At 34.0% G+C, this 27,688-nt stretch overlaps 4 protein-coding genes across 8 annotated transcripts; 2 read left to right on the forward strand and 2 right to left on the reverse strand.

Moving 5' to 3' along the window:
• Positions 1-1,594: 1,594 nt before the first annotated feature.
• LOC112699681 (serine carboxypeptidase II-2) lies at positions 1,595-4,660 on the forward strand. Of its 3 annotated transcripts, XM_025751724.2 has the most exons (10): positions 1,595-2,183; positions 2,278-2,385; positions 2,548-2,643; positions 2,739-2,831; positions 2,967-3,052; positions 3,133-3,393; positions 3,501-3,634; positions 3,716-3,811; positions 4,040-4,145; positions 4,234-4,660. In XM_025751724.2, the coding sequence occupies exons 1-10, from the start codon at positions 1,925-1,927 to the stop codon at positions 4,393-4,395; spliced, it is 1,401 nt and encodes a 466-aa protein (XP_025607509.1). In that variant the 5' UTR covers positions 1,595-1,924; the 3' UTR covers positions 4,396-4,660. The 3 variants fall into 3 exon arrangements, with proteins under 3 accessions (XP_025607509.1, XP_025607510.1, XP_072056267.1); XM_025751725.2 differs by lacking the exon at positions 2,548-2,643 and having other exon boundaries at positions 1,786-2,183; XM_072200166.1 differs by lacking the exons at positions 2,548-2,643; positions 2,739-2,831 and having other exon boundaries at positions 1,786-2,183.
• A 105-nt stretch (positions 4,661-4,765) lies between these two features.
• Positions 4,766-14,307, reverse strand: LOC112699665 (DNA-directed RNA polymerase 3, chloroplastic). The gene is made up of 19 exons (XM_025751723.3): positions 13,289-14,307; positions 12,895-13,098; positions 12,682-12,815; positions 12,364-12,433; positions 12,155-12,213; positions 11,714-11,831; positions 11,193-11,306; positions 10,825-10,956; positions 9,865-10,281; positions 9,429-9,479; positions 8,925-8,995; positions 8,547-8,631; positions 8,279-8,431; positions 7,666-7,740; positions 7,074-7,163; positions 6,524-6,571; positions 6,321-6,435; positions 5,812-5,915; positions 4,766-5,538 (listed from the first exon to the last, which is right to left on the reverse strand). The coding sequence occupies exons 1-19, from the start codon at positions 14,123-14,125 to the stop codon at positions 5,428-5,430; spliced, it is 2,988 nt and encodes a 995-aa protein (XP_025607508.1). The 5' UTR covers positions 14,126-14,307; the 3' UTR covers positions 4,766-5,427.
• Positions 14,308-18,574: 4,267 nt separating this feature from the next.
• LOC112699718 (putative leucine-rich repeat receptor-like serine/threonine-protein kinase At2g24130) lies at positions 18,575-22,188 on the forward strand. 2 transcript variants are annotated; one of them, XM_072200171.1, is made up of 3 exons: positions 18,575-18,659; positions 19,085-21,430; positions 21,588-22,188. In XM_072200171.1, exons 2-3 carry the CDS (start codon positions 19,345-19,347, stop codon positions 21,980-21,982), a joined length of 2,481 nt encoding a protein of 826 aa, XP_072056272.1. In that variant the 5' UTR covers positions 18,575-18,659; positions 19,085-19,344; the 3' UTR covers positions 21,983-22,188. The 2 variants fall into 2 exon arrangements, with proteins under 2 accessions (XP_072056272.1, XP_025607512.1); XM_025751727.3 differs by lacking the exon at positions 18,575-18,659 and having other exon boundaries at positions 18,666-21,430.
• Positions 22,189-25,130: 2,942 nt separating this feature from the next.
• Positions 25,131-27,610, reverse strand: LOC112699734 (uncharacterized). 2 transcript variants are annotated; one of them, XM_025751728.3, is made up of 4 exons: positions 27,401-27,610; positions 27,226-27,306; positions 25,527-26,832; positions 25,131-25,424 (listed from the first exon to the last, which is right to left on the reverse strand). In XM_025751728.3, exons 3-4 carry the CDS (start codon positions 26,805-26,807, stop codon positions 25,401-25,403), a joined length of 1,305 nt encoding a protein of 434 aa, XP_025607513.1. In that variant the 5' UTR covers positions 26,808-26,832; positions 27,226-27,306; positions 27,401-27,610; the 3' UTR covers positions 25,131-25,400. The 2 variants fall into 2 exon arrangements, with proteins under 2 accessions (XP_025607513.1, XP_025607514.1); XM_025751729.3 differs by having other exon boundaries at positions 25,527-26,829; positions 27,401-27,540.
• Between the last annotated feature and the right edge of the window lie 78 nt (positions 27,611-27,688).

Genomic DNA, 27,688 nt, shown 5'->3' on the forward strand with positions numbered 1-27,688 from the left:
TTTAATCGATATTTCAATGATTTTTAACCGTTGATCTTAATATTATATATATATAATTAAGATCAACGGTTAAAAATTACTAATACTAGTACACTTGAAAATTTTTCATAATTTTATATGTTGCAACTCACATGTTTTCTGTGTAATGGAAACGGAATCTTTTGGATAAGTACGGTTAGATTGACAGAGATTCATTGCTTATTAATTACACTGCAACACTATGTATTGATTGCATTCATTACATTTGGAACTTGCATTTTATCTCTGCTGAAATTAGCTCTCTGAAATGTTTTGTAGGAGAAAGGCACACACACCTAAAAGAGGATTACCATTATTATTTAGTAGCCAGCAACTTTTTTTAATTGTTGTTAAGTTATATTATCCTTTAAGAGAGAAAAAAAATTATAACTATAGTATAAATTAGATAAAATCTATCTTGTTGAATAGAATAATTTCTTCTTTCTTTTTTTTTTGGGTCAATTTTCTTTTTTTGTTTGGCGTGGAGTCTTTTCAGGCTATTTGCGATTGACTAATCCAAAAACGAGTGGGAAAATTTGGGCTACTTGGTTAACTTTCAATATTACTAATGGCCTAATTCAGTTTTGTATTATTGGGCCTGAGGCCCGAAAAGGTGATCTCACTAAAATAATATCTACTTTCTTTTCTGGATCCAAATACTGAAAGCGAGTCATAACCAAAAGCCAAGAAACAAAAAAGGCTGAAACCGAGAAAATCAGATTTCTGCAAACTTTTTTTTTCTATAAACTAATATTACGATTTGATTTGAATAAATAAATAATAATAAGTGTAATGAAATTATTATATTAACAATGATATCCCCTAGAAATAATAATACACAGTGAAGATTTAAGAGGTTAGGGGAAGGAAATGAATTGGTAGGTTGGTGAGTATTATTATTCTTTTGCTTTACTCAATGGTATGTAACAACACGCGCATCACCATTTTAATCAATTCGATTGGATAGAATAGAATAACTAGTTGCACCACGTGATGATAATGCAACAGGGTTAGAAACCTTCCCTTTTGAGTTTTGACTTTTCTTTTACTACAGTATCTCCCAAGATATTTTTTATTCAGATTAGAAACATTCGACTAAGTTTTTATGTTAGTTGTTGAAAATTTAACACAACTTTCTTCTTTTATTTAGATTTAGGACTGACTGTCTACTCAAGTGTAACATAAATGGATGAGATAGAAGATGGATAAGAAGTGAAAGGTAGAGGAATATAGAAATAGATTCTCTTCATTTTTTTTAACAATGAGAGAATAAAATGTGATCTCTCACCTTTAATTCTATAAGTGGGACAAAAAATAAATAGGAGAGAGAATAATAAAATGTGAGATTAAATAATAGACACTATCTAGTTTTTTTTTATTAGAGAGGATCCATTCCCGAAGAAGACCATCTATGAGAAGGTCAAATGATATCTTTATATAAATGGTCTCTCTACAAACATGATATATAATAGTATTCAATGGTATTGTTTCATCAATGTAGTCGACCCTACTTAATGGGACAATACTTTGTTATTGTTGTTGTATTTTTCAACATGGTAGGCAAGATTAATTTGTTATGAATTAAAACTCTATTTAAGAATTTATCGTTAATAATGAGTTGCTCTATGCACAGAGAGAGATTCCAACCTCTAATATAGAAAAGCAGTAACCTAGAGAGTTTTTTTTTTTCTTTTTTTTTTAATTAATTGATGTTAGTAATATAGAATAAAGCAACTTAAATTAACCGTAGTGAGTTGAGTCATATGCTTAAATAAGCTTAATTGATGATTTTATCTGACATTAACAGCAATGATTGATTCCTTCATCCCCTCACTCGCTTCCTTTCCTAGTGTAACATAAATTCTTCACAAGCCACGAGTATTATTCATTCACAGCATCTTCGGAAATGGGGTGGTCTCAAGTGATAACCTTGACCACTCTTGTTGTTGGGGCCATGGCCATTACTGTTACATGTTCTTCTCCCTTTGTGCAGCAAAAGCTAGACAAGGTTGGAAAGCTACCGGGTCAATCTTTTGATATCAAGTTCCAACACTATTCTGGCTATGTCACTGTTAACGAGGAAGCTGGAAGGGCCCTCTTTTACTGGTTCATGGAGGCTGATCAGGACCCTCAAACCAAACCCCTTCTCTTATGGCTCAATGGAGGTACTATTACTAATATGATAGAGTTTTTGTCATTCATAGAGGATTACATATTTGTATGCAAGGGATTGATATGAAGTGAAACATTTTTGTGTAGGGCCTGGATGTTCATCCATTGCTTATGGTGAGGCAGAAGAAATTGGCCCCTTTCATATAAATCCAGATGGGAAAACACTTTATCTGAATTCTTACTCTTGGAACCAAGGTGAATCAGAATCAGCATTTAGTTACTACCCTCTTTCCTTTTCTACATTGTTTTGGTTCCTATTGAAGATTCTCCTTGCTCTCTAATATATAATGATGTCTCTTTCCATTGAAATCATTGCTATATCAATCTTTCTTATGCTTGTCATGTTTGTGCTTGTAGTTGCCAACGTTCTTTTTCTTGATTCTCCGGTTGGAGTTGGGTTTTCATATTCAAACACTTCATCTGACATTCTTAACAATGGTGACAAGAGGACGGGTAATAACTTTGAGCATTTATTACCTCATCCTTCATCCTTCTGCTTTGAATCACATATCATGGAGTGGCACACACTAATAAGACTTTATGCACAGCTGAGGACTCTCTAACATTCTTATTGAAGTGGTTTGAGCGTTTCCCCCAATATAAAGGAAGGGACTTCTTTATCGCCGGTGAGAGCTATGCAGGTAAACAATACAGTGACAAGCTAAAGCATTTGAAGTTTATAATTCTGTTTTCTTTTTGTTTTCATTTTAGATAGATATTAGCTTTTATCTTGATATACTTTTGGAGGACATGTCAAAGTAGATCCTTTGTTTCAGGGCATTATGTTCCTCAACTTAGCCAAGCTATCTTGAAGTACAACTCGGAAACAAAGAAAAATGCTATAAATCTGAAAGGATACTTGGTATAGCCTCTATTACCTCTTGTTGCTTGTTGAGTTGTCATCACAAAATGTAACCACTGTACTGTGTATTTGTGATGCAGGTTGGAAATGCTCTTACTGATGATTTCCATGACCATTTGGGGGTTGCTCAGTTTATGTGGGCAAGTGGTTTGATATCTGATCAAACATACAAATTATTGAACCAATGTGATTCCGAGTCATTCGTACATCCCTCAAATTCTTGCGGTCAGGTTTTTGAAAATGCCGATGTAGAGCTTGGCAATATTGACCCTTACAGTATCTTTACTTCTCTGTGCCCTGGTAATGTTAGCCAGACAAAGCAATTGCTAAGAAGAAAGCATGTGAGTATGCCTTTATAAAAATATTAAGTGGTTTTCGCTTTTTTGGACCTTCACATGTTGTGGAGTTCAAACATAGATCCTTATTAATTAATATATTGAGTTTATAGAGATTTGGTAGACTCAATGAAGGGTATGATCCTTGCACTGAGAAGCACTCTACTGCATACTTCAATCTACCTGAGGTCCAAAAGGCACTTCATGTTGATCAAGATCACAAGCCTAGTAAATGGGAAACCTGCAGGTAATACAATGAAGCATCTTCTTTATGTTCGCTATATGTTACCAAATTTAATAGCTCAGACAACTCTCCCATGCTTTCCAGTGAAGCTGTAAATATCAATTGGAAGGACTCTCCAAGTACGGTGCTCGATGTTTATCATGAACTTATTGGTTCAGGACTGAGGATATGGATGTTCAGGTTAGCCTTACTATCCAATATCCTTGATGTTGCTTCTATTTGGTGTTTAACATGTGTCGAAATGTTATGAAGAGACTGTGAATGTCACTGTCTAAATGTGTTCCATTTGTGAATTCATATAATTTCTTGAAGGAAGCTGCTAGCTGTGGAAATCCAATATGCTTGAAAGTGACAAACATCCTTTCATTTCTTCTCCTTAACTTATATATTTATTGTTTCCCTTTTCAGTGGTGACACAGATTCAGTAATCCCGGTGACATCTACTCGGTATAGTATAGATGCTCTTAAGCTTCCGACAGTTAGCCCTTGGCGTCCATGGTATGACGAAGGGAAGGTAAGTGCAGTCGAGTTTATAGTCTTGCAATTCATAGGCAGATATTGGCTTTGTTTAGTGGAGTGTGAATCTGATATAAAAAAAACAGGTGGGAGGGTGGACACAAGAATATGATGGACTCACCTTTGTGGCAGTAAGGGGAGCAGGACATGAAGTTCCTTTGCATAGACCAAAACTTGCTCTTTCACTCTTCAAAGCCTTCATAGCTGGAACCTCCATGCCCACTCTTCAGCTTGTCAGTGACTCCTAAAATATGCATCTCAAAATTAGTGCCTCTTGGAATGATCATTTGGCAATTTATTTTCATTTTTCCAACTAGGGATTTCTTATCCAATGAATAACTTCTCATACCACTATAACAGATGTGTACTCATTTATCCCTGGAAATTAAGAGACTGTAATATTTGTGTCTGTGATCTTTGAAGTCAAGCAAATCTTATCATGTAACAAGATCAATAAAATATACATGCTCTGAGATTTATAAAAATGATAACAATTAATATTTTGTTAGTCAATGATAAACTATTAACTTTTATTCATGTTTAATTTGTTTAAAATTTGACAATTGATCAAAGTGAAGTAGATAAAATATCAAAGAGCCAAATGTAACTGCACCATAATTAGGAATTGGAAATGAAAATTAACAGGGTATTCTCTTCTAAATTAAAGCTCAGGTAACAGCCATGAACCCCCCATTGTCCTTTCTCAAACGTTTCTCAATTTATTTCACAATGAAAATGAATAAGTCTATGTACAGATCACAAATAACAGCATGTTTCTACCCTAATGACCTTTCCTTCGATCTAGTATACATCTATTCATTTCTATTCATACATTATATAATACATGAGAGAGAGAAAGGGTTGGTTAGCTATGGCTCCGCAAGTGCCAGAGTTTGCCACCATTGGAACCCAGCAACCAGCAAGCCAGCAACCCAATTCATGGAAATCGCCAACGTTAAAATTCCGCGGAGAATTTCCTTTGCTGCCTGTTGATAACGAATCTGAGAGATGATTAGAGCTCCTAAAGTTGCCTTGTGTTAACTGGATCACCAAGTCTAAGAATCCTAGCAGCAAGAGACTTCCCAAAACAAATCATTCAGAACCTTTTTTTCCTTCCTTCCTGCCTCTCCTTCCCCATAAGCATCTCCTCGGGTCGTTCTTTGAAATCACTACTTCCGCTACAGGATAAGTTAAGCTCCGGCCTCTGAATGATTCCGCATTAGATACGACGGAGAAATGCTTTCAACCGAATCTTTTTGTTGTTGCCTGTGTAGAGAAGCTCAGTTGAAGAAGTACGGAGAATCGAGAACCTTTCGCAAGTCAAAATCACCTCTCTCTGGCAGTGGAGGAAAAACTAATCCTGGGTATGATGTCTGGAAGTCTTCTAGCAACTGTCAACAAATCAAAACTTATCATTTTTCTTCTTCGATTTTTTCTTCTTACAGGGTAAGGGAACAAATGTAAGCCTAAACTATCATTTTTCTTCTTCGATTTTTTCTCATTTCATAATTCAATGTTTAGATAGGAATTTCTTTCAGTTTATCACAAAAAATCATAATTACATGGCTACTAGGAACTTTCATGTCTGATATTGCAAGATATTAAGGACAACCTTCGTCCAATCATGATAAACCCAAATTTCTCATGGAGCATCGATAACCTACATTTTCAAGTATCGGCATGTCATAAAGCTCCACAAATTTTTCTCTCAGAATCTGACTCATGTTCTCCACATCACATGCATGTGTCCAAAACGAGTCATGAACACCTGCATACATATTTATCTCAGAAAGTTCAAGAGCCAAATACAAGCAAAATAACAAGTCAATAGATTTTCCTGCCACTAAAATATACAATATTCAACAAATGGGTTATATGGAGATAAGTAGGACTCAACACAAACTGCTCCTTCCATTCGGATCGTGATAGTCAATCACAACCTTAAATTAGTTGAGCCTAACTCTCCCATCCTTGGAACATCTAGTTCTAAAAAGAATTAAGCAGAGATGCCACCAAAATCGATGGAGCCTATAAAAAATGGACAATTCTATTGCACTTAAAACTTCACAGTGCTTACCACTACTATCACCACCAATAACAACAACAAAACTAATATTGGGTATAATATTGAGTATGGATAGAAGTTTGCACAAGTTTATGAATTGTTGGAGACCTGCAAAGCATAAGCCAGCATCCCTGCAGGCAAGAGCAGTCATCATCATGTGTGAACCATCAAGTGAATGTACAAAATTTGGAGGAAATGCAGTTCTCTGTTTCTTGGCATCGACCTAGAACATGAAAAGTTCAAATAATGAAAATGGCTCAGAAAGAAAGGGAAGATGAAACATTATATAAAGAAAAATTGATAAAACATACTGTGTTGCCCTCCCGCTTCAAAGCCAATATCTGAAGAGATGTTCTGACCTGCAGTAAACAGAGAGGTTCGTCATTTTGCTGCTTCAAGGTCAGGGAAGTTAAGTTTTATATTTTCTAATTCAAGTCAGTCATATGACGATTAGCACCAATTACAGGAATTTACTGCCACTGCCATGAACTTAGCACAGAGCAAAATATTATGCTGGTCTTTGACATTTATGAGGAAATATCAGGCGATTGGATACCCAGATAATTTCTAGTATATTAAGTACTATAGCAGCCACTTCAAAATTATTGCATACCGTGTAGGTAACTAATTCCTACTGAAGTCTCACACCAGGAATTTAAAGTTATTCACACACTTTGTAATTGTGATTGTAAAAGAACTCTAAATATTTGAAATTTTAGGGTGTGTTGTATCCTTTTAAATATAGTAGCTTAGTACCTTACCTTTTACATTTAGTATGTTGTTTTTATCTCTCACTATTAAGTATATTAACCCTATGTAATAACTGGAAGGAAAAATACATTCGTATAATATAATGCTTACCAGATGACGTTCATTTCTACAGTATGGTTGTACAACCGGAAGACCAAGAGGAGTGGTCCAGCGAACGGCTTCATTTTCTGAAGCAATCACCTTGATAAAGTTTGAGAACACACCATTAATGGAGAGAGACAAAGGGAAAAAAATAAAAATCAGCAGCAGGAATACACACATACACATATTTCTTCATATTTAAGCCGCAAAGACACTAGGGATTGTCAGTATTGTTGGCTAAGAAGGAAAAGAAAGAGGATAAACTAGTGAATAATTAACGTCATTATCAAGTTGAGTCTGGATTCATAAAATTGGTCTGAATTAGATATGGTGAAACCCAACCTGTCCATTTTACACCCTTACTATCACTAAATAGACCCTGGTATTCTAAGATATAACAATAAGAACAACAACAAAGCTTTATCCCAGTAGATAGGCTCAATTATATGGGTCAGTTATATCATTGCCCCGTCATGAATCATGTCTATACCTAACCTATTTATGCTTAAATCTCTTTTCATAAGCTCATGTAATTACGAAATTTTATGAGATATTTCAAATATTATAACAAGTATCAGCTGAAGTTGAAATGAGAACTAACTTTTGCACAATCACCAAGCCATCCCATAATATCACGAGCTGCTCCAAAAATTTCTTCAAGGGCCTTCAATGTCACCTGTGGAAATCATAAGAGCAACTAAATGTAACAACAGAAGCATATTGCATCTTTGTTAAAACGTATTTTTAATCATTTAACACAGCCAGAATAGAACAAGCCAAATCCGTTAATGATTGAGCATTTGGATAGTCAACAAAATATGCTATATTGTGAAACACCAGACTCCATCTTGAATTCACCTTATCAAAGAAGGTGTTATGTTGTTTGGACACATGCTTTGCATGTTCATTGACTTAAGGGATTTGTGCGAAAATAACTAGACATGTTTTATAACTGGAAAATCAGGTGACTGGGGGTAGTGATAATGTTGTCATCTGATTCCCTAATTATGTACCTGAATTCCACTCTTCTTTGAACAAGGATTCCCAATGAGTGACAGCATCATCACTTACAAATCACAATCACCCAATTCCCCAATTATGTACATGAAATCACTAGTTATATGCACAAGAATCCCCTATATCGATGGACATCAAACATTTTCCGTACTATTACACATGTCAGCGGGGAATCATGTAAGGAAGCTGATACTTACTTTAGCAGCGTAGCAAGCTGCAGCAAATAGAAGTTTGTCATCAGTAATAAGGCCTTTCTCCTCTAATCTTCTTTTTATTTGCTCTCGTGCCCCAACAAAAGTAACACCATAAACTGAAGTCATTACTGTCTGTTTGACTAGTTTTCTATCAATCTGAAAGGTTCCAAAAGTTGAGTAAGATAGAAGAACAAAGATATCATAGCCAACTGAAAGAGTATCGATTTTGTTTCATTAAACAGAGCTTTGAAAATTTAAAATAGACATTGACCTGATCAATTAAAACCTTTGCTAGCAGAGCATTTGGATAGGTACTTGGATCTTTTTTGCAGTCCCTTCTCATAATGTCATGAACCCTGCCCACGTATAGACATCCCAAGTGACAATACAATTCATGTGTTTGGCTTAGTTGAGAATATACTGTGAACCAACTATGATGGGGTAAAATTTTGTGTCACACAATATAAAAAGCAAGTAGGTCATGATCAAGAGGTACCAGATTTTTCAAAAGTAACTATCCAAATGATAAACCAGATGATGTCCTAATCTATATGCAGGAATATACAGCAAGCCAGTATCATAACCAGGTGAGAAGTTTTAATCCCCAAATAATGTAGCACCAAAGAAAGGATTTGAATGCAAGACATACCTAACAGCAATCTCTGAGTAAACATCAGCAGGTTTCTCTTTAGCAACCAAGTTAACTGCAGCAGCTTCCATCTAACAAATCACATTATTCCATTCAAATGAGATTAACAGACACCACTGAACTTTACACCAACAATGAGTATTACAAAATATCACATAGCTTTAACTATCCTTGTTGAGGAAGTATTTTCAGTCTTCCTACCAAAGGGAGCACAGATTGTTCATATAAGTACAGATAAGAGGGGTTTGGTCCGCACTTTAGAATATGACTTTATGTTAACAAAACATTTCAATTGCAGTAAAAATATAACTATTATAAAGTTTCTAATCATATGTTGTCATTTCCAAATGCAGCAACCTCAAAGAAAATAGTTATATAAAGATCAAGATATACTCAAATAATCCCTAGACCAGGAAGTATAAAAATCAAATAAATAAAATAAACATTACATAAAGAGCAGTAAGAGATTGCAAATTTGAAGAAATGCGGTTTAAGATAACCTACAGTATCTCTTCCCAAAGCTGCATAATGCTGCAAGCCATTACAGGAGCCATCCTGAAAATTCATCACGAAGGGTTACCAACATTTCTTTGGTATTAGATGAAGGGGGAAAAAGCAACTTAGTCAAAAGATGACTAAATATATAGAGAGATTTGCAACATACAGAATTGATCATAGTGTCGTTTCTAGTGTTACGATTTACAATACCAACTTTCAAGTTCCTGTTGATTTAGGTTTTTCCTTTGATCATATGTTACTGCTTAGATATTACAAGTTTCACTCGATCTAGAAAAATCCCTCTGTATCATAGGACTATACACTATAACTAGAGGCAAGCAAGGAGTAAATTTGGCTACTTGTGAAAGAACTCTACAAAAGTTATAAGAAAATTTTCACTTCCAAGATCTAAGGCTTCCAATGAAGCATTTTACAGATTTACCTGATGAATTGGCAGATGAGATATAAAAGAACTTGGAGACGAGCTTCTTAAGGCTTCTGATAGATTAATACAAGTAGCGAGGCACTGGAAAGGATCCTCAGCCATTAACCACCAACGATTTCCGTTAACGGGGTTATCAGCAGAGTCAAATATATCGTGAAGATGATTCTCTACAAAAGTTAGTCGACCATCATAAGACAGTTTTTCCACACCACCTGCATACAAATTTGCCAAGTGTATTTTTAGCCATTGTAGTCCAGACTTCCCCAAAGGCTTCCCTTCAGCAAACTCAAGTAATCCTCGACACAGATCACAACTTAAATGATTCAAATGAGAATGCATCGGATATGCTCTGCCACGGAAGTCAAGATTGTGAGGATAATAAAAGCCTTCCTCATCTTTCATTTTTCGAGCCACCTGTTTCATAAGTACTTTTACAGTAAATTTCGAATCATCTTTAATCTTAGGAAAAATGGGATAGCCATTTGTTATAGAAGAACATTAATAAGATGGAGAGAAGAATAGTACAATATAGGAGGCTCCTTACAAGAGGGTAAAACAAACAAAATAAAAAGCTATCTATCAAGTGTAACTTACCAATCTCAACATGGTTGAGAGGAAAGTCCTCTAAAAAGATAACGAGTTTTACACCAACTAGACATCAAGCATATAATCCTATCCCATAAACAAAAATTGGATAGATTTGAATAAGATTATACTGAACCTATATGAGATTTATGTCACTCCTGATCAAATGGAAGTATGGAACCCATATAAACATCAAATGGAAGTTACATGGACCAAAATCTTACTATACAAGATGAAGGAATTTTCAGCAAATAGATAAACAGATAAATACCAAAATCTTCTTGATGAAAATAGATAAATAAATAAAATTGGGATTTTCAGCAATTCAAACAGAAAGTAAAATGATATTTGACAATTGATGGAAGATCTTACAGAAAGCTTGAGTTCAGTGTCACATCTCAGAGAGTGCCTCTCTGCATTAATTTTCTTTGCTTTCATTACATTCCATTTCCACTCCTGAATTTGTTTTGGATCATCTACAGGTGGCCTTGCTGGTATAGGAACCTACAAGTCAAAGTAGGAATATAGGCAAGATTAATTACATTGTAATGGCTAATTTAGAAAAACTCAGCTTTATGAGAATAGATGGAAACATAGAAGTAAACAAATTTAATTAATATATCTAAAACACCCTTTACAGTCTAATTTAAGCAACAGATGAACAGAGGAAATATCTTAGATGAAATCTTCAATATTTATCTTCCTTATATCTTCAAAAGTTTTCATCAGTTTATGCTTACATCTTTCCGATCAATCAGGCCTGCAGTGTTGCCTCCTCCAGCCCAGACAGCCTCCACAACAGCAAGTATTCTTCTATTTATTCGCCATTTGGTGCTGCCAAGTACATCCAATGCCTGCAAATATATTATCGAAAAGCAGGAGAGTTCAAAATTTCATATCAGGTGCATATAAACAAATTCAGACCAAAAAAGCAAGAAGCAATAGTGCCAAAATAATTCAGTCATTTAACAGGAAAAAATTAAGAGAATGATGCCTTAAATAAGACTACGTGCCAGACTAAAAATATCCAAATTTGAAATTTATGAGAAAGTTCACACTTCATAGTTCATAATGATATTTGATATAAAGAAACTCAACTGCACTGAACTAGACTTTAATGTTTTGCTTCAAGCTCCTGTGCAATGGTTTGACATAAATAATAACAATACATCAACATGTACTGGGTCCTATTTTCTATGGAACATCGTTGCATCCCTTTCTAGGCAATGATAAAAGGTAAATGAAAAGTTGCACAAAATACCTCAAAAACCTTCTGCATTTGTGTCCTTTTAACATTCTTCAATGTGTCTTGCTGCTTCTTTGATCCATGAGTACGCATGATATAAGATGGCAAGAACAAGTGCCCACCCTTTTCATAACTGAAATGAGAATTGTAGCATATTAGAATGCACAAACATGCAAGAGAGTAGCAGCTAAGACATTAAAGATTATGGGAGAAAATATTAATTCACACCCCTTCGTACTTCAATATTTTTTCCCGCACTCAAGTTAGATACCATACTCAAGAGAAATAGCTGAAAGTTTATTCATTGATTCTGATTATTTGGCCTCCTCTCTCATTCTTTTCTTCTTTATATATATAAGGGTTCTATAGAACAACCAATAGTATAGCCACATGAATTGTAACCAAATGCAGGCTTTTCAACATGCAATATTAATAGGACTAATCCATGTGTCTTACCCCTTCCACTTTTTCGGAGGTATTAACATTGGCATGTAAGGCATTAACATGTGATGAGCCTGCACACAAGAGAATGCACTAGTTAGCCATTAAAGTAAGCATGCTTTTCAATTTTATAATGAAAGGATTATCAGTATACTGACAAAAGAGTAATGGGATGCTTAAAAGCAAACAGATAATAACAAAATAGCCAGCAATTGTCAACTTACAGATTTATCAAGCCCAGTAAGGACTAACGGATCACATTCTATAATGCCATAATTCTTCAAAATCTTTTCCCTACAAGTACAAAAAAGTTATTTGAATAACGAAAAAAATGTGAGATAGTTTTTGCAAGAGTGCAATCAGTGCACCTATATTAATACTTTGTATTAATCTTGAGATACTTTGTTGTTTACAGTTTAAAATATCTAAACTACAACCATTCATTTTCAGACAGTGTAATTTAGTAGCAAGGGGTCAACAAGCTAAAGCAATTACTACATTGATCTGATTCCAGGAAGGAAAAAGAAAAGGGGAAATCTCACCCTGGATTCTTTGAAATGGCTTTAAATCTATGCCTGAATGCCGGTCGAAAATCTGGAGGAGTATCAGCAGACTGGCTAACTGGAATGTGTACATATGCTGTCCCAATTAACATATCGATTAATCGACTTCCCAGCTGCACAGTTTCAAAGAGTTAACTTCCAATTTAAAACAGTATAAGATGAAGCAAATTATTTATCTACATTCAAGCCTACCTTGGCCTGGGTATCACGACCCCAGGGGACAAAATCTTCTTTCTTCAACAGCTTCTGCACTGACCTCAATCTTCTTTTTTTAATCAAACCATTTATATGTTTCATTAGTTTTGGTTTATCATCATTCATATCATCTTTGGTATCAGCCTCCGTTTTCTTGCGCTGGTGACTTCTGGTTTTTTCCATGAACTTTTGGACCCTAACCTGAATTACAATAAGATAATAACAGCATATATTATTACAGAAGAAGTGGAACAGCATATAGTATGAAAATGAAAGCTACATTACAACAGAAACTAATGATTTAATTACCATAATGAACACTTCCTGCAATGGATAATATCAGCATATAACTCCAATAATTAAAAAAAGGAGAGACTTTTGCATAATTTACCTCTTGTTCTATAGCCATACCAATCTGAACAGCAGCATTAACAAGCACAACACACCCTGCCTGATGATGCTCCATGGCAACCAATCCCATCATCTTGTGCATAACAATAACCGCCATTTTTGCCGCCGGCAAGGACTCAATGTGCGGCGCAAACGCCGTCTTGTGCTTTTTAGTCTTCTGTGACTTCTGCTCAGCCTCTATAGCTTCCTTGAGAGGCTCAAACCACCCCAAAAACAATGCTTTCACGTGAGGCAAATTAGGAGCTAAATTCTTCTCACGCATGACCCTCTCTAGCTCCCTGTACTCCTCCACCATCCTCTCCCAAGCTTCGGTTTCAGCTTGAATCTGCCTCCTCCTGAGCAAATTGTACTTGTTCTTCTCAATTTCCTTGAACAGAAGCTTGAATTCTAGGTTGGTATTCTTGCAGAGACCTTTGAGGAAGATGGAGGAAATCCAAGGTGGGTCACGGATGAATATCTTGGAGGGTTGGTTAGGGTGGTCCAATTGCCGAACACCATTGAGGTGTGAGTGGGAATTGGTGAGGGATTCCTCGAGGTCTTGAATGACATTGTTGTGGATTGAGTCTGATACAACATGGAATTGCTGTGTTCTTGAGGTAGAGCTAGAAGAGGACTTGATAGTGAGTGGAAAAGAAGAAGAAGAAGACGAAGAAGAAGGTAGTGAAGAGAGGAAAGTGGGAGCGGGGATGAACAGAAAGTGAAGATTTTGATGATGAGGTTGTTGATGTTGGGATTTTCTGTGAGATGGGGTTGCCCTGGTGGCAGTTGCGGCACTGTTCTGAAGCTGAGGACTGGGGAAGAATGCTGCCACCGTCATTCTCAGAGAGAGAGAGAGAGAGTGTTTATGCCTCTGCGGAGGGAAGAGGATGAAGCATGAAATGAAAACCTTCCTTAAACCTTAGCAATGTGTCCATGTCTTTCCAGATTTTTTTTTTTTATTTTGTGTCTATTTTTTTGTTTTTTCAAGTAGTAAGACTCGAAATCTATACCTTGATAAACAAAAAAATTATAGCATTTGAATTATAATTTATTAGTTCTGTATCTAATTATTTAAAAAGACATAATAAAAAGGTATATTATTTTTTTTAAGTAAAAAATGATAATATAATTCTAATATTATTAGACTATAATGTTATTATACAAAATAAATCTAATATATTATTATTAATTATGTTGCATTTTTTTGATAAAAAATATTTTATTTTCTTTTATTATACATAAATGAACAATAATGATTTTCAAATTATTAACCATATAAATAAACACCTTACCACTAAAATCATTCCTATTATGCTCCATTTCCATTATAGATAATAAGAAATAAGATAAGATAATAGATCATTTTAACAGTAATACCCTGATCATTCTTTTTGGACAGTGAGTTCACCATTTTTGTAGATAAAAAGAATTGGTCTTAGTTATGGGCTTTTATTTTCTTAGTTGGGCTACGAACATTTAGGGACAGGGTACAATTATTTTGGAGTGGTTCTCCCCACATTCTGGGTTTTTTCCAATGAAAAGTTGGGTTTTTCATACTACACAAGTACCATTAGTCTCTTTTATTGAAAAAATTTTGTACAATATAAAACTTGTTTATAAATTCTTTGAATTAGAGTATCTAATTAAACAAATATTTATATAATATAAAATATAAAATTTTAATTAAAATTTTTGTTAAAGACTATTTTTTGTATAGGCCTAATTTAAAATACTCTATAAGAATTTTTTTGTCACTTGGATATGAAAATTTAATTACAAACTTTTAAATCACAAACAAATTAATTAAAATTTGGATAAAATTATAACACAAGGAAATTAAGTTTATTTCATTAGAATTAAAAATGGTGTGAATTTGGAATGTAGTAGATTTTGCTCAACCTTATTTATAGTGCATTAGTACATTGAATGTTTACCAAACACAAGCATATGCTAATTAAACTATTAATATTTTCTTATCCTACCAAAAAGTCAAGTTTAACATTAACATGTACTTTTTTTTCTAATCAGTAGTTTTATTATCTTTCTATGAATAATTATTATTCACACATGTTATTTAGATTATTTTTTATCAATAATAAATTTTTTATTGTAATTTTTACAGTGAGAGTATATAAAGAGTACATAATAAGTAAAACAGAATTATAAAGAAAAAACACCAACACATCTTAGGTATTGCTAGAACATTGCTATTTCAATTAGAAATCACATTATTTTTAGCAATACGCAATTGCTCACACCATTCACATAATTAATAGGCTGCCCAATATTAAACTGGACAATGTTAGCCTTTACAAGCTTTTATATAATAACTTACATGACCTTTCATATTTAAGAGTATTTGATTCTCTTATATATACCTCTACATTAATAAATTTAAAAACAAAATTAGACCCATAGCCAAAAATACAGCTTTTCTTTGTTTCTCTCCATACAGGACACACAAATGTTACTTCATCTAGTAGAGGATGTGGCATTTGAGAACATTAGAACTTCAATAAAAATGCCCCTCCAAATGTTGTTAGGCCACCAAAAGGCTATCAGTATCAACATCAATGGTATTTATAGGAATACTCCTCTCATCAGGCCCGACATGACAACAATGAATCTATCAGTTGTGGGCTTTGATCCAATATGTGCTCCTAAATAATCACATCTTAACAAATGTTTTATAAATGCATTTTGATTTCTCATAGTCTCTAAAATAATGTTCCATTGTTTTCAGATTTGTATTGTATCTCTAAAACAAATGTTCCTCTTATTGAAATAAAACCACCCTCAAAATTCAATAATCTTAGAAAGAAAAGGACGAAACCTATTAACAAGCACTTTTATAATAATTTTATAAATATTATATAAATTAATAGGACGAAAGTTTTTCAGGTAAGATGGAGTTTCAATTTTAGGGATCAAAACAATGAATGTGTCAAAAACAGCCGCACTGATGTTCTCACCTGCAAATGCTCTCTTCACTAAGTCCCATACATCATTGCTAAGAGAGCCCTAAAATTCTTTATAAAAGAGAGTTTGAAATCCGTCTGGATCCGGAGCCTTGAAAGAATTCATGTCGAACACAACCCTTTTCACCTATTCGAGCGCTATTGGTTCAACAGGCCTCTCTACTAAGAGAATGATAAGGGCATTTCCCCATGGCATCCAGATTAACTGCCTCCCTTATAGAGAAAAGTTTTTGAAAGAGAGAGTTTGTTTCCGATTTCAAAACCGTCGTCTCAAAAGACAAGTGTCATCATCAAGAAATAATCCATGAATCTTGTTCCAAAATCGAATCCTTTTCTTGCTAATATTTTTAAACAAGGATTGTTAGATTTACACAATTCTAGTTTGCGGGATCAATAATAAGCTTACTATTGTAATTTTTTTAATGAGAGTACATAAAAAATATATATGTAAGGTGTAATAACTCAACAAATATTTTTTTTTAATTTTATTCTCTTCAACCATAAGAAAAACTTATTTTTTCTTCCTCTTTTAATTCCTTTTAATTTATCAGACCATCAATATCACAGCTTAAATAGTTTAGGATATAAAATTTTTTTCAACACATCAAATAAATTAATCCTTAATTTATTTTCTAATATCTTGTGAGTTCTTCATTTTTATGATTAGCAATAAACCAATAAGCATTCATAAAAATTCTCAGCTATATATTATATATACAATAAGAGAGTCATAACTCATAAGAGTCATTTGTGTCATCATATAAATTGACATCATCTCTATATAGTGCTCAAATTGAAGCAAATCAAGATGCAACCGACAACTATACCAAAATGTAACATTGTCAGCACACGATAATGGTTCCCTATAAGCGTGCCTATTAACTAAGATTATCTTTTAACAGCACATCATCCACCACTGCTTCAACTCAATCTATGCAGCAAATGAATTGTTGCATGATTAAAAAATCAATGTTAGGCCTAATATATGCTGACATGTACACCACTATTGCCATTTGCTAAACACCCCGTAACTTTGTTCATGTGTCATACGTGTACATAATCAAACATCAACCATAAAAAAAAATGTCTCATTAGTTTAGGTTATGAGAAATATTAAGAATTATAAGAATTTATTATTATTTTTTTATTATTTTTTAAGTATTAATTTAACTTTTTTAATTTAATAATTTAATAATATATCTATATTTTTAAATATTAATAATTATTTGATAATCAAATTTTTTTTTTGATAAGTCTATAACATTCTTCTTAGATTATTTATATCACAAATTTTACAAATATATTGATATACTCTAAAAAAATAATATTTTTTAAAATTAATTTATTATTAAATATTAAAAAATAAAAATATTTTAAATTATAAATTATATATTTTATATCTTAAATTTTAAATTCAAAATTATTAATTTAAATTTTAAATTCAAATTATTAATATAAAATATAATAAATAAAAAATTAAAATTTATTTAATTAACAAAAAGTATAACACTCTTTATTTACTTAGTAAAGAGCGTACCATTTACAAATGAATCTATAAATAACGAAATTTGAGCCGAAAAAATATCTATCGAAATAATTTTTTTTACGTTCTGCTACGTTACCAACAACATATCTGTCAATTTCTGCCAACTCTTATTTATAATTGTGTTTTATGAAAGTGTGTTCGTAGATGTGTCTAATAAAAATATTTTTTTTATAACTGTGTTTAATAGAAGTGTCTTTATAGATATATTTTCTGGATGTGTCTCTTTATATATGTATTTAAAATATATTAATTACTAGACACATCTACGAACACACTTCTATGAAACACAAATATAAATAAGAGTTGGCAGAAGTTGGCGGATAATATGTTGGTACTCTATACTTTTCTTTTTTTTATTCACAATATTTAATTCATTATCTTATTTAAAAGAAAATAAATACGCACCAATTTAAGTAATTCTCTCAATTATTTTTCTTAGTATTGATGAAAAAGAGTTTAGAATTAATTTGTTAGCAAAATAATGAATAATTCTGTTATGTTACCAACAGTATTTTTATCAACTTCTGCCAACTCTTATTTATAACCGTGTTTAATAGAAGTGTCTTTATGAATGTGTCTAATAAAAATATATTTTTTATGGCTGTGTCTAATAAAAGTGTCTTTATACATATATTTTTTGGATATATCTCTACATGTGTTTAAAATATAATAATTAATTATTATTGGCAATAAGTTGGTAGATAATATGTTGTACCTTATACTTTTTCAATAATTAATTGTTCACATAATACACGAGAATATGCGCAAATTGGGAGTATCATGCTTACAAAGTCAAACATAGGATGATCAAACGTTCGTTTGCCACTTCAACGGCAGTTAGGCACAAGGTTCATAATTTTTCTAACATGCTGCTTCCTTCTAACTTCTTAGCCTTCAAAATCTTGCAACTGCTCCTATATTTATTGAGCTACATTGAACTGAACTTGGCATCCTTAAGTTCCTGTGTATCTTTCTATAGTAGTCATTTGTCAACGTTTTTCCTTCACTATATTTTCCATTTTTTGTTTTGTTTTGTTCTCTGATTGTAGACAAAAGATATTGTGATTCATGATGTGTTTTTTAAGAGTTACAACAATGTTCCTATTTTTGTTTTTGGACATTGTTAACTCAAGAGTAGTTCATGGGGAACAAAATGCCCCCCTTGTGTATGATAAAAGTTCACTTGTTTCATTCATGTTATGCATTGTTTCTGACCCTGAAAATGCTCTAGAGAGTTGGAAGTCACCAAATGTTCATGTTTGTGATTGGTCAGGTGTGAAGTGCAGCAATGCAAGTGATAGGATCATAGAGCTTGACCTTAGTGAAAAGTCATTGGGGGGAACCATTTCTCCTTCACTTGGAAACCTCTCTTCCTTGAAAATTCTTGATCTTTCAGGGAACTTTTTTGTGGGTCACATTCCAAAAGAGTTAGGCTATTTAATTCACCTAAGGCAACTAAGTTTGTCTGGGAATTTTCTTGAAGGTGTCATTCCCTCAGAGTTTGGTTTCCTTCACAGCTTGGACTACCTTGACATGGAAAGCAATAATCTTGATGGAGAAATTCCAACATCACTTTTCTGCAATGGAAGTTCACTAAGTTATATAGACCTCTCCAATAATTCCTTAGGGGGATTTATCCCTTTGAGCAATGAGTGTGTCCTTAAAGAACTTAGGTTCTTCTTACTTTGGTCTAATCATTTTGTTGGTCATGTTCCCTCATCTCTTTCAAACTCCACTCAACTTAAATGGCTTGATTTGGAGTCAAATATGTTAAGTGGAGAGCTTCCATCTGAGATAGTACACAATTGGCCACAATTACAGTTCCTGTACTTGTCATATAATGACTTTGTCAGCCATGATGGTAACGCCAACCTTGAACCTTTCTTTGCTTCCTTGATGAACTTGTCTAGATTTCAAGAACTCGAATTAGCGGGGAACCGCCTTGGTGGGAAGCTACCTCATATTATTGGTGATCTTCCTACTAGTATGCGGCATCTTCACCTAGAAGGAAATCTCATATATGGTTCTATACCTCCACATATTTCCAACCTTGTCAACTTGACTTTCTTGAATTTGTCTAGTAATCAAATAAATGGATCAATCCCCTCTAGTTTCTGCCACATGATTAGGCTAGAGAGAATTTATTTGTCAAATAACTCATTACATGGTGAGATTCCATCAGAACTTAGTGATATCAAACACCTGGGCCTTCTAGATTTGTCAAGAAACAAGCTTTCAGGTTCAATACCAGATAGTTTTGCCAACCTTCCCCAGTTAAGAAGGCTTTTACTTTATGACAACCAGCTTTCCGGGAAAATTCCACCAAGTCTTGGAAAATGTGTCAATTTGGAGATTCTGGACTTGTCTCACAACAAGATTTCAGGCCAGATTCCTGCAGAAGTTGCAGCTTTGGCTAGCTTGAAACTATACTTGAATTTATCAAGCAATAACTTATATGGTCCAATTCCATTAGAACTCAGCAAAATGGATATGGTGCTAGCTATTGATCTTTCCATGAACAATCTATCAGGAAGAATCCCACCACAACTTGAAAGTTCCATAGCACTAGAGTACCTCAACCTCTCTGGTAACTCCTTAGAAGGCTCTATCCCTTATTCATTAGGCCAATTGCCTTATCTTGAAGCACTTGATGTGTCTTCAAACCAGTTGAATGGAGTAATACCAGTGTCTCTGCAGCTATCTTCCACCCTCAAAGTACTCAATTTCTCTTTCAACAAATTCTCAGGAAATGTCTCAAACAAGGGAGCATTTTCATCTCTGACCATAGATTCTTTCCTGGGAAATGATGGTCTTTGTGGCACAGTAATAGGCATGGAAAGCTGCCATAAGAAACACAGCTATCATTTGGTGTTCTTATTGATTCCTGTGTTACTATTTGCCACTCCTCTTCTGTGCATGTGTAGGTACTCCATGGTAATCAAGTCAAGAGTGAGAAAGCGATTCGCAGTTGTTAACAAGGGCAAGTTGAGGGATGAGGAAGAGGAAACAGAAGAGCTCCATTATCCAAAAATTTCATATGGAAATCTTAGAGAAGCCACAGGAGGTTTCAGTTCCTCGAGCTTAATCGGTTCAGGCCGGTTTGGACAGGTCTACAAAGGAGTCCTCTTAGATAACACAAGAGTAGCAGTGAAGGTATTAGATACAGAAACAGCTGGCGATATCTCATGGAGCTTTAAGAGGGAATGCCAAATCATTAGAAAGATTAGGCACAGAAACTTAATAAAGATCATCACAATTTGTAGTAAACCAGGATTTAAGGCTCTTGTGCTTCCTCTTATGCCAAATGGTAGTCTTGAGAGGCACTTATATCCAAGTCATGGGTTAAACCAAAGGTTGGATGTGGTTCAGTTAGTGAGGATATGCAGCGATGTAGCCGAGGGAATGTCCTATCTCCACCATTACTCACCAGTGAAAATCGCGCACTGCGATCTTAAGCCAAGTAATATACTTCTTGATGAAGATATGACAGCTTTGGTTACGGATTTTGGAATTGCAAAGCTTGTAAAAGGTGATGACAGTGCCTCCACAAGTTACTCAGCAGCATCTTTCAGCTCAACACAGGGCTTATTATGTGGCTCTGTTGGCTATATAGCTCCTGGTATGTACTTTGTGAATTCTTATCCAAAGTTTTCCTATACTATGTTCAATATTATCATGTATTAGTGATCATACTTTTTAGTACTTTCTTCATATTAATTTCTTTTTATGTTTTTTTCTCATTATTCTCTCACTCAATTTTTTCTTGGACAAGACAGAATATGGCATGGGAAAACATGCTTCAACTCAAGGTGATGTTTATAGTTTTGGAGTGATTCTGTTAGAAATCGTCACGGGGAGACGCCCCACGGATGTACTCATGCATGAAGGATCAAGCTTGCATGAGTGGGTTAAGAGACAATACACAAACCAAGACAAGCTTGGAAAATTGGTTGAAGAAGCATTGCAAAGATACTCTTCTTGTTTGCCAAATCATCATAACAGAACAAGGCAAGATGTTATACTTGAACTTGTGGAGTTGGGACTTATCTGCACACAGCAGAATCCTTCAACAAGACCAACCATGATGGATGTAGCACAAGAGTTGGGAAGATTAAAGGACTACCTCACTAATCCAAATTCTTCATGCAGATCAGAAAATTCAGTCAAATAGTAATTAATTAAGAATATAATTTTGATACTATGTCAATGAAAATTTTGTATTATAGTCCAAATGTTTTAGTCAATCAATAAAACATTATGAGTTTGTGACCTTCCATTTTTGTAACTAGCAATATGTATCCTCTTATTTGTATCCAATTATTCTGTTTAAGTCCAAACTTTGTTGTTGTTATCAATTATCATGGTCAATTAATTCCATTTTATTTTCAATTTGGATAGGTATCCATTCTTTTTAATAGATAGTTAGATACCATTCTGATACCAGTAATTTCTTCATAACTAACATGTGTTCTCTTTATATTTACAGATATCTTGAGAGTTTGGTGTACAAATAATATTATTGATTTATTTTATATTCTGAGCATGAGCATTGAAATTATTATGCTTAAAAGCATGGGATGGACATTTCAATTTGTCAACCAATTCTGGTAATATTTAAACAATCAATTTGGTTGTCTATTTCTCTTTTTGCCTAACTTTTTATATGCATATACTTATCAAGTGGATATTTGAAAAATAATCCAGATGGAAAAAACTTTATTAGAGTTTCAGAGATCACTTCAGCACGAGAAAACCGCTATGCCATGATTTTTGCTTCGACAGGTTAAGTTGTCCCTTGACAAAGATCACAAGCAAGATTACATAATGTCTTAATGACTTGGCATGCCAGATATCCACATTAAATTAACTCAAAATAAGAGAGTCAGAAATCATATATTTATATTACAAAAATGTTGACAAATCTCAAGAAAATCTTGTAGCCAATTAGAGTAATTCATTAATCTTTTTGACAATACTCACAATGGAGTTGGGAACTGAATTTAAAGTAATGATTATTAGGCCGTGACACCAGATAAAAAGTTACCTAAATGATAGATGTAAGCCTCAATTGTTCTTTATGCTATTATATTGGAATTCAAGTTGGTATCTCTTCTAATCAACTTAAGTTTTTGGACAAGTTGTTTCACGACATAGTATAAGAATTTCTATGAATTGAAGTCTAGAGTTCAATTCTTGTAATTCAAAAGAAAATAATTTCAGTATAAGACAAACAAATAAAGGGAATAGGGTAAAGTACTAAATTAGTCCCATATGTTTGGGTCTAATCCTATTTTAGTTTATAAGGTTTAAAAGTGTCTTATTTGAATCCAAAAAACTTTCATTTAGCTTCAATATAGTCCTGCCTTGAAGTCAATGTTAAATAATTAACGTCACCGTTCCACCAAACCTTAATATCCTTCCCTAAAGAAGAGGTACAAACTCGAGAGGCACAGGATTAGCAGTGGATGCATCACCGCGAGTCACTGGCCTTGGTTTAAGCACATGGAGAACTTATTCGAAAACTTGTTTTTTGCGGGAAAGTTCGTCGGTGGTAATGAGGACAAGGCTATCATCACCTCTACCGCGGGGAACTCCCCTCGACAACCGAAGAGTTTGGTTATATAAGTTTTTTATATCTAAAAACTGAGTTTCGTTAATTATTTAACATTGGCTTCACAGTAGGACTATATTGAAGCTAAATAAAACTTTTTTGAATTCAAATAAGACACTTTAAATCTTAGGGACTAAAACAGGATTAGGCCCAAGGGACCAATTTAATACTTTACCTCATTTAGAGATATAATTATTATCTCCTTCTATCGACTTAAATTTTTAGGACAAGTGATTTCATGACACAGGTTTTTTAAAGAAGCAACTATCTATCTTATTATATAACTAAAAACAAATGCTAGGTCGGTTATCTTAGCTTTACCATGAGATCATAGGAGGAAAAAAAAACTATGGTTGCTGATTTGTCAAGTTTCTGTCATGGATGAAAACTAGGACAAATCAGGTGTTCCTTATATAAAAAGTTTCCACTGTTGTTTAATGATTTAATCACTTCTCCACTTGTCAAATGAGGGGCCACAACAATATTAATATATATATATATATACACATGATTCACCAAGGCCCTAGAAGTTTGTGATATCATTCCAAAGTTCAACTATGTCATATCTATCAAAATCTCTTCATGAAGTTGTTTGACATTTATACTGGTTCTTTTGAAGAACAAAATATATTAGCATCCTATAAATCTTAAATATGGTAACATATTACAATTACAATGACATTTTTTACCTACTAATGCTACTTAATTCACACTCCTATTAGTTTCAAAGGTTGCCTAAACAAACTAAAGCAGGGGAAACCAAACATTGCATACTTAATTTAACAAAAAAGTATAAGAATTTAGTAGCAGAAGTATCGTAGAATACAAAACCTTGCTGATTTAGATGCTTGAGACAATCTTGTGCATAATTCAATCTGGTAAAATTCCACCAATCCAACACAAGAAATGGTAGCATTAGCTTTACTTTTATAAAAAAATTGTTTACTAATTAAGTTTGTTGAATAGTAATCACTTCAGTTCAGCCCAATTTAAGTTCATCACGCTTCTTTCATGTCCCCTACCATTTTAGTCTTAACATTCACATTAATGATGGGTTGATTCATCATCATCTACACAAAGGTATAATATCTTCAGAGATTGGAGTAAAGTAGTAACAAAATAGTGCAGAATCCTATTAGTCTTAAATTGACTTGGAATGAATAAAATATGTAGGTGCATGTACTAGCACAAAGCAGCACTAGTTCTTCTGCATGAAACTAGAAAATTCCTATTAATAAAGAGTGAGTTAGGTATCTATGCAAAATAGTTTATTTTAGTAAAAATATCATCTTCTATAATGTAAAAACAAGGCCACAAATGGCCAAAGAAGCATATAAAAATGGTTAAATAGCAGGTTCTCTTCCAATATAATCATGATAAACAGTTGAATTATGGGTTAATATCTTGCTTTAATTAAAACAAATAACAGAAAATGAGTTCATATAGGAGCATAAGGTAGTGATGAATATGCTCATCTTTTGTGCATGAAAACTAAGAGATGGTGACTATGTTAATTGCACTACCACATGATGTTGACCTCCATGATCAACTTTAATGGAACTGTTACAATGTGTAAAATGCAGTGGCCCTTTATTTTAATTTTCTAAAAGAACATCATTTCTGTAATTTTTTGTTTTTATTAAATCCCCTTCATTTGCTCTCTTTTTCATGACAACAATCATGGAGAAAAAGAAAAACATGGAGAAACTCAGGACAAAAATTCATTCCCCTTCAATTATAGAGACCAAAAGAACATTATACAGTATAAAGTTTGCACTTTGCAAAGGATTTCAACCTCAGTATACAAAATAACATATCAGGATTACATTCTTCTCCAGTGACAAAAAAAAATCAGCTTAGAAAATCTAATCTAACTGCACATATCACAAAATCTTCTCAGTGGACAAAATCATCTGTACTAATTGATAAACTGAGTCGATCGGTTGTTTGAGAAAGTCATTCTGGTAAATTACTTTGATCAAATCCAAAAGTATAACATTGCCTGTTCATAGAGTTGAAACTGTTATCTTGAAGGAAATAGAAGCAAAAATTATTGAACATAGAATACAATAATAAATGATGACTAAGTTCAAAAGTATACTACCTCTTGAAGAGGATCCAGTGGCACATTCTTAGGTGGAGGAGTTTCAGTTTTGATAGACTTTATCTCGGACATAATCAAAGTGATTCGATGGTATATCTCCTTCAACAACCTCAAATGTTCTTCTTTATCCCCTTCATGTGGCCTTGGATTCATTCTTTCCCTCTCGAGCCGTTCGATTCTCTGATGCAACCTTTGAATCTCAGCTCGAGACGCATTGCTTTCAGCATCCATCTCTTCCTTTTTCTGCCGAATGATGGTCTTCATATCTTTGGAAATAGGCTTTTGTGGAATAATCTTGCTCTTTCTCTTGTCTATATCAGGTCTAACATTTGATTCTACAATTTCATCAGACAAAGAATCTGGTTTTGTTAATCTGCTATCTGCTTCTAAAACCTTTTTCTCACTAGCTTGTGGCACTTCAAATACATCATGAACATTAACCAAGGTAGAGACACTTGCAACCGATTCTCTATCGTTTGTACTTCCATGACGACTCGCTCTACTTGAGATTACTTTATCTGTTTGATCAGAGGTTGCTGGACTGCCTAATTGTGATAACAATGAACATGATCTCCCTCTTCTAATCCTTGGTCTTGGACATATTTCAACTCCAGATTCTTTGCAATCTGAAATCTCTTTAACTTTTTCATCTAACTTTTTGATTTGGTTCCAATATGAATCAAGTGATCCATTAGGATAGTCTTCCTGATCATTGGTCTCAGCCGATTTAGGAACCGGAATATTAAATGGAGTAGGACTAGGAGATCTGTCCCTCTTTCTTGCAGCTCTAAATGTATTCTTAAAAGCAATAGGGGGCAATGATTGCAACCTTCTCATAGAGCTACTTTGATCATCTTCTCCATTTTGTTCACTTCTATTAAGAAGAAGATCATCAGGGAATTCAAGCTCACTGAGATTGATATCTACTCCCAATGCCAGAAGCTTCTGTTTGTAAGCCAAGACTTGGAACTCAAGAGCAGTGGTTTCCATCTCCTTCTGATACATAAGCTCTTCAAAGACTTCAAGAGTTTCCTCAGCATGACCTATCTTCTCCTCTGCCATTCTCTTGTAGTGACTTGCCTCCATCTTCACGGCAGCCTTTTCGCCTTGCAGACGAAGTATCATGTCCATAGCTTCGCTGGCTGCAGTAGCAGAGGCTTCTCTTTCCTGATCCAACTCTGCATGTAGCTGCTGCAGAAGAATTTGTTGGGCTCGGAGTGTTTCCTTCATTGCTGTTATATCAGCCTCCGCCATGGGAGACGCCGTGCTAGTCTCAACCATTGTACAGGTTCACTTATAGTTACTTCTAAACACAAGAGATAGCAGCATTTTAATCACAACTATATGATGACACACACAAGGATTGAATTTTCTTTGTATCTATGTGATCAATTCCACAATTCAATAAATAGCAATGCATTTGAGCATACAAAATAGATATATACATGTAAGAAATCAAGTTTTCAATGTCTGTAAAAAACAATGCTTAATTCCCACAATTTTGGAAAACTAGGAACCTTTCTTTTCACGAAAAAACAAAAGGGAAATATAGATGCATCCAAGTAATGAAGCAGAATGGTGTTAGCGGCAAGGAAAATACAAGAAAATAAATTAGAAAATTGTGGTGTTAGCTACATAAACCATATAAAATTGGAGCATGCTTTCATTGCAAGGAAGAAAAGAAATTTATCAAATGTACCTTGCAGGTTCCAAATGAGCGTGAACGGATTCAATAAGACAAACGCGGAAACACCCTGAAGAAGCAGGATCCTCTGTTTTTCTGCATCAAATTCCAACAAATTAAAAGATTATCAGGAAGGGGAAAAAAACCGAAAAAAACGAAACTTTCTGTGTTGGGTATTTTGTATACGAACAGGCGCAGTTGGAAAATTCATAAGAGGACATTTTCAGGAAGATCACAAGTGAAGAACAGACATGGGACGAGTTTCGTGGCGGTTGGGTTACAAAATGCAGACAAAATCATTGTTCATTAACTACTTTTTCTTTTGTTAAACACATTCATTATCTGGGACGGTGATTAATTGTTTTGTTCTATGATCGGGACCCATGTTTTGGATTATTATTTTTTCTTTTTGGGTGGCTTCAAAAAAGTAGTTTGTTGTTGGAATCTAAAGGAAGGAGGGGAACCGTCATTTCCAACG

Source organism: Arachis hypogaea, chromosome 1, assembly GCF_003086295.3.
Source record: "Arachis hypogaea cultivar Tifrunner chromosome 1, arahy.Tifrunner.gnm2.J5K5, whole genome shotgun sequence".
Taxonomy (NCBI): Eukaryota; Viridiplantae; Streptophyta; class Magnoliopsida; order Fabales; family Fabaceae; genus Arachis; species Arachis hypogaea.

Bases quoted from the DNA above. Each gene is read 5' to 3' on its own strand.
- LOC112699681 (XM_025751724.2), top strand. From the start codon at position 1,925: ATGGGGTGGTCTCAAGTGATAACCTTGACCACTCTTGTTGTTGGGGCC. The intron at 2,832-2,966 runs GTAAACAATACA...CCTTTGTTTCAG, and splicing joins CGCCGGTGAGAGCTATGCAG to GGCATTATGTTCCTCAACTT. The intron at 4,146-4,233 runs GTAAGTGCAGTC...TAAAAAAAACAG, and splicing joins CATGGTATGACGAAGGGAAG to GTGGGAGGGTGGACACAAGA.
- LOC112699718 (XM_025751727.3), top strand. From the start codon at position 18,880: ATGATGTGTTTTTTAAGAGTTACAACAATGTTCCTATTTTTGTTTTTG. The intron at 21,431-21,587 runs GTATGTACTTTG...TGGACAAGACAG, and splicing joins TGTTGGCTATATAGCTCCTG to AATATGGCATGGGAAAACAT.
- LOC112699665 (XM_025751723.3), bottom strand. From the start codon at position 14,125: ATGACGGTGGCAGCATTCTTCCCCAGTCCTCAGCTTCAGAACAGTGCC. The intron at 11,307-11,713 runs GTATTTTGTGCA...ATATATTTGCAG, and splicing joins AAATGCAGAAGGTTTTTGAG to GCATTGGATGTACTTGGCAG. The intron at 8,632-8,924 runs GTATGTCTTGCA...ATACGTGGGCAG, and splicing joins TACTCAGAGATTGCTGTTAG to GGTTCATGACATTATGAGAA.
- LOC112699734 (XM_025751728.3), bottom strand. From the start codon at position 26,807: ATGGTTGAGACTAGCACGGCGTCTCCCATGGCGGAGGCTGATATAACA. The intron at 25,425-25,526 runs GTAGTATACTTT...CTCTATGAACAG, and splicing joins CACTGGATCCTCTTCAAGAG to GCAATGTTATACTTTTGGAT.